The 6,057-nt window shown below is 42.9% G+C and overlaps 1 protein-coding gene across 1 annotated transcript in view; it reads left to right on the plus strand.

The window, feature by feature from the left end:
- LOC103201111 (myosin VIIA and Rab interacting protein) overlaps nucleotides 1-6,057 on the plus strand; it is a 604,027-nt gene that overhangs the window by 455,093 nt on the left and 142,877 nt on the right. Inside the window, exon 4 of the mRNA XM_007945736.1 lies at nucleotides 4,106-4,186. Coding sequence (XP_007943927.1) covers nucleotides 4,106-4,186 — 81 coding nt within the window. The remainder of the gene's footprint in view (nucleotides 1-4,105; nucleotides 4,187-6,057) is intronic.

Below are 6,057 nucleotides of genomic sequence, written 5' to 3' on the forward strand. Positions count from 1 at the left end.
TTCCACATTGTTCTCCCTCTCTATCCAGGATCTCCTACATAGATCCCCCTCCAAGTGGTTGACAGTGGCAGGCAGGCACCATCTAGTTTTCCTGGTCTTACACTCATATAGGCTAAGGATCGCATGGTGTACCAGTCACTAGGACTAATTGTTTCCATGAATCTTTGGTTTTCTTCATTCTTCTCTGCTCTGGATGAGCAGAGACCCATCGTTGTGTCTAGATGGCTACTTGCAAGCTTTAAGATCTCAGTCGCTACTCGCCAAAATAGGAGGTGGAACAGTGTTTTGTGTAGTATGTTATGCCGATTGAGCTTGATGCCCCCTGCAACTTTGGTCCCAAGCCCACAGGTTCAACTACTCGCTCCCTCTGGGTAGCCAGCTATGACTACAACCTTGTCCCTTGTCAGCTCTACGATACACCTGGGAATTCTTACAGATCATACAAACATACTTGTAGGATCATTGTCTGCCAGCCCTATACATGGTCTTGGGTCCATGCCCCGCTACACAGACATACCTAATAGTTCAGCTTGTCCACCCATCTATCCACACATATACCCACGTTTGCTTTCACTGACAATGCAGTACTGTATGTGCAAAAGGGTTTTGTTGTCTGTACCTCCCATGTACCTCTCTATGTCTTCCTCTTCCTCAATGCCACCATGTTGATCACTCACATTTGGTACATTGCCCTTTGGGTCACTCTTGACCTGCACACCTGGCATTGCCATCAGTCAAACCCCAGTCCTCTCAAAACAGCCTCACTCCTTCTCCTGAAGCCCATATCAGGTGGCCAAGTTAGATCAAAAATAAGAACCGTTATTAGCTTTATCAGCTACATCTAAGGTTTATCCATTCCTCCAGTAAGCATGTATTAAATACCTACTATGTGCCTACCTGGTTTAAGGTCGGGGACACCTCAGTTGCAAGACCCTGCCATCTCAGAGCCAACATTCCAGTGATATCAGATAAATAACTAGATAAATTTGTAAATAATACACTGTCAGATGGTCATGAGTGCTCAAATGGCTTATCTGACAGACCCAGCATAACAATCTCAACATTTATCCTAAAAAGAAGCACTACATGAGAAAATCATGTAGGTGTTACAAAGCAATTTTTATTAATATACTGAATCTCTGGACATTTGGATAAATCATATTTTTGTTACTAGATAAATGAGAAAAATAAACTCTGCTTGTATTTATTGTCACTACATATCTATTTTTGCCATTCTTGCAAAGGTCTCTCGTCTGGAATTTGATTGACAAGCGTGATCTTTTGAAAATGCTGAGCCACCTGAAATCAGAGGTTCTTTCAACTCATGAAAAATAGTGACTTGATGTTGTCTGGCTGCTGCACAAGTGTTGTCCGGAGCAATTCAATTACTTTCTGCCCTTGGAAAAAATCATGTCATCCCAAATGACCCTGAAGCTCTCACCTATAAATTTGAAGGAGAACAGAGGAAGAGTTTTGGGGGAGTGGGGATTGAAGTAATGAAAAACCAAAGCTTTTCCTCTGGTCAGCTTAGTCCCCCTGAGATTTTTTTTTTTCCCCCCACATCTTCTCCACTCTCCTCACCACCCCTCCCCATCCTCTCGGTAGACAGCCTCCTCCATAGGGCAGATAGAGTACGCCATGTGGGGATCTCCTCATCTTCCTCCTTCCGGAGATACAAGCCCAGCTCCGTATGTAGCCATCCACCAGCTTTGTGCTGCTACAGTGGAGGTGCTGCCCCAACTCTGCTGCCTGCGTCTCCCTTGCTGTTTGCATTTAATCCCTGTCCACCTTCAAGAAGGGTTTCACAGTCACTTCCTTCTTGCCTATTGAACCTTCTCTTACTGGCTCTTTCCTAGTGATTTGTAAACATCCTCTAATGACTCCCACATACCTTTCTCTTATCACCCTGCCATTCCTCGTCCCATCACAGGTAAATTCCAGAAAGCAGGCTGCACTCCCTCCTTCCATGCCCTGCCCTTCCTTATCCTAACCCACCTCTCCCCTTTCCAGGCTGTTCTCCCCACATCAGTCACTATACACATTTAGAAGCACAAATCTGACTGGATCACCTGTGTAAAACCTTTAATGGCTTCACATGACTGATGGATAAAGATCAAAACACTGATGTAACCGTCACAATCTGTGTGATTGGCGTCTCCAGGGCCATCTCTTTCCATGGTCTCCTCTCTGCAGCTCAGCTACAGGGCCTCTTTTAGGTCTTTGGAGGCACCCTGCCACCCCCACTGCTGGTCTCTGTGTGTGCTGTTTCCTTGGCCCTGAATGCTATCCCACCTCCCCACCTACTTGCCTAGGTCAGCCTTTCTTGCTGAACAGTTCCACCGCACCGTGAACCACCACATCAGAGCACTTAACATACCTACAACTTCACATTTGTGTATATATAAATCTTTGATTAATGAGTTTTCCCCCTACTGGACTATCAAGTTCTTCAGGACAGAGAGCTCAGTCTTTGCTCATCAGTGTACCCTGAACACCTAGCCCAAGGCCAAACACATGGTAGGTGCTCATAGAATACTTTTGGATGGATGAATGAATGCATATTAGGTGTAGCCATGCCATTATGAAACATTTGGGTTAGACGTATGAACTGGGAATCAAGATGTCATATCCTATTGTTGCTGTTGTGTGCCACCAAGCTAATTACTCGTAGTGACCCTATATGACAAAGTAAAACTGCCCACACAGAGTTTCCTAGGCTGAAATCTTCACAGGAACAGATTACCAGGACTTTTTTCCCCACAAAGAGGCTTGTGGGTTTGAACCACCAATGTTTCAGTTAGCATCTGAGCACTTAACCACTGTGCCACCAGGGCTCCTTTGTCATGTCCTAAAGCTTCACAAATGGGGAAAGTGTGACCCAAGGTGATTCTACTTAGAGTGCTAGAATAAGTGGACATCCAGACCTTCTGACAACCTGGTCAGAAAACACAAACACAGAATATATTCCTCCCAGAATGGCTTGTGGTCAGGCTGAAATGCCATGTATTTACATCAGTGGCTTAGGAATGCAGCATTCTACTCAACCCACTACAGATAGCTACAGCAAATACCTTGGGAGTTGTTGCCATATAGGAGCCCCAAGTCAGCCCTTACAAGAAAGTACAGGATGTGTTACACATAGTGAAGTCTTCTTGCTGAGTTTGACTTCACATCATGGCATGTGCCCCTGTTTGAGCTAAGACACAAAGCTCCATGTTTATTTTCTGAGTTCTGTCAAATAGCATTTTTAACCATCATCTAATTCAATAAATTTTTTTGAGCCACATGCTCTGTCTAGGCACTATTTGGCTACTCATAATACAGTGATTTATTATTATTATTATTATTAAGTCACCATTCCCACCTTTGAAGATCTCATTTGATGAATTAATATGCAGAGATGGGAAAAACCCACAACTTGAAAAGAGCTTTAAGCTATTTTTGCTTAACCAGCTGCCCTTCCCAGGCCTATAACTAAGATCAGTGTTGTATGTCTCATCTGGAGAAGACCAGAGGAGAACCAGGGGCCTTTAAAGATCAAATACCTTGACTTACCTTGCTTCCCTCTGGGTTTGTTTTGCATGGACTCTCTCCAATAAAAGGGAGCCTGACAATAAAGCCATTAGTTAAGGCAACTGTTAGGACATATTAGCCATGGACAGAAGCTAAACAAAAGACTCACAAAGTCCCATCACACTTTATGAGGGAGTTCTAGTGTTATTCCTGTTTTTCCTGTTTTATCTAGTAAGGAACTTGGAAAGGTTAAACAACTTGCTCAAGGTCACATAAATCAAAATTTGCAGGTCTGGGAATTGAACTCAAATCATCAGACTTCATATTGCTTCCAATACTGAGAAGGTATTGAAAGAAGGTTGAAGGTACCAGTAATGCTGCTGCAAAGGTCACTATGAGAAAAAACATGTGACAGGTCAAAAACTGTAGCATTATTATGGGACCTAGAGAATCCCTAACACTATTTGCAAGGCTAACTCAATCCAGGTAGATAATGATGATCCATCCATTCAGTGACGCAGGCATACACCAGTACTCACTGAAGTACTGGTGATACTCATTTTCTCTCTCTCTCTCCTCTATTTTTTTTTAGGAGGAAGCTTTTTTGAGGCCAATGTGGAAAATGAAGATAGCGTCTCAGGCAGTGACTCAACATTCTATAGGCATTCAGAAGGTAAGGGTGCTTAACAGTTGCGGCTAACGGGGAGTTGGAGGAATAGAAACACCTTCAGCTATTGTCAGGGTCTCCCGGTTGCATTGTAATCTCTGGATGCAACTATTTATTGCTATGTGGGAGTCTCCACAGGGCTTCTTGTTATTGCTATTTGTAGGATCCCATCATGAAAACAGGTGAGTATATGTAGCCAAGGTGCTGTCTGCAGGTGGGATTCACTATCTATACTTTACGGTCAACTAGCAGTTTTTTTGTTTTATTTTTCTGTAATTATAATGCAACAACCAGTCTACTTGTGCATCTTGTCTTAAAATGTTATGAAGAATGTGTCATGTACTGATTAACTTCTACTTTCTTTATACCAATATAATAGTCCACTTAGAGCAAGGGTTACAAGCAAAAACAAACTGCCAGTTTCAAATAAAATCTCCATCACTTCAGCGCCTTCTTTAAAGTACTAACATGGATAATCAGTGCCTTCTGAGTCTCCTTCCTTGCACGGCCGCCACTCTCATCTATGCTCTTTCCATTCTCTCTCTTTAGGCTTCTTTTCATGCTTCCATCCCCTATCATCCTTGCTGTCTGCAATTTCTCCATGAATGACCTCACACCATATATGACTTCCATGCACCTCCATTTGCTGCTGAGCTGGAAACGCCCAGTCCTGATCTTGGTCCAGAGTTCCCAACTCAAATTTTTCTCTTGCTCATCAGGATGTGAAGATCCCACAGGAATTTAACCTCAGCATCTTTTAATCAAGTTCTTCAGCCTCATCAGTGCATCAGTAATAGTTACCTTTTCCTCAAGCTCCCTTCTAATTTCTACCCAGTCACCCAAATTCCTATCACATCTATTTCCAATTCTTATCTCTACTTTTCTATTCAGAGACCCATGGTCTGAGCACCTCCACCTACTACTCCCCCATATTAATTTCATTGACCATCTAACTGGTCTTCTGCTTGTCAGTCATTCAGCCTGCTGATCCTTATGCCACAATCCCTGCCAGTTTTTCTTTCAAACACCAACCTGAGCCTTCACTTTTCAGTGGAAACTTCTTCAGTGTTCAATATCACCCTCATCCAAAATGCAAACATAAAGATGGCATCCAAAGCCCTTCTAGATCTTACTGCCAGGGAGCTGTGGAACTTGGTAACCATCCCAATCACAGATTCTACTACTCTGTCTCACAGCAGTGACTTATGTGTATGGTCTCCAGTAGCTTGGAAAGCACTCGAGATCATAGATTCAGCTTGTTCATTGAACCTCCCTGGGAGCCACCACAGAGCCTAGAATACAGGAGGCGCTTGGTAAACTTGTCTTTGATGCATCAGAGATTTGTAGGGCACCCTGCCTGTGACAAATACGAGGATGGGTATCTTGAAGAAGATAGATAGGAGATCCAGGGTGTATCTCCAGGAAGCACTTAGTGTGATAACAACATAACTTTTGTAGGCTTGACTTTTTGAAACACCTGTTTTATTTTACATTGGAAAAACTGTGTGTTCAGTCAACCACCCTATAGTGTGCAGAGTCCTGGGCTGGGTTGCCTATGTGCACCTTTACCACAACTGTCATAGCCAACCTGTGGCATACCTACCTGCTGGCTATAGATCGCACTCTGTCCTTAATTGGGTTGATGTTTTACAGTTTGCCAAATGCTAGTTTCTGTCCACATTTGAATCTTTAGGAATCTAAGAAGCTTGAATTTATATTTTTTTAGTTGAATGATTGATTAATAAATTGATATACTTATACCCTGTCTCATTTCACAAAGAATTTGAGGCAGCTTACAGGAAATTTACATGTGTTAAATAATGCATGACTTTTGTTGTTGTTGTTATGTGCCATCGAGTTGGCCCCGACTCATAGCG

The sequence above is a fragment of the Orycteropus afer genome, unplaced genomic scaffold, assembly GCF_000298275.1.
Source record: "Orycteropus afer afer isolate SDZICR_OR568_19922 unplaced genomic scaffold, OryAfe1.0 scaffold00142, whole genome shotgun sequence".
Taxonomy (NCBI): Eukaryota; Metazoa; Chordata; class Mammalia; order Tubulidentata; family Orycteropodidae; genus Orycteropus; species Orycteropus afer.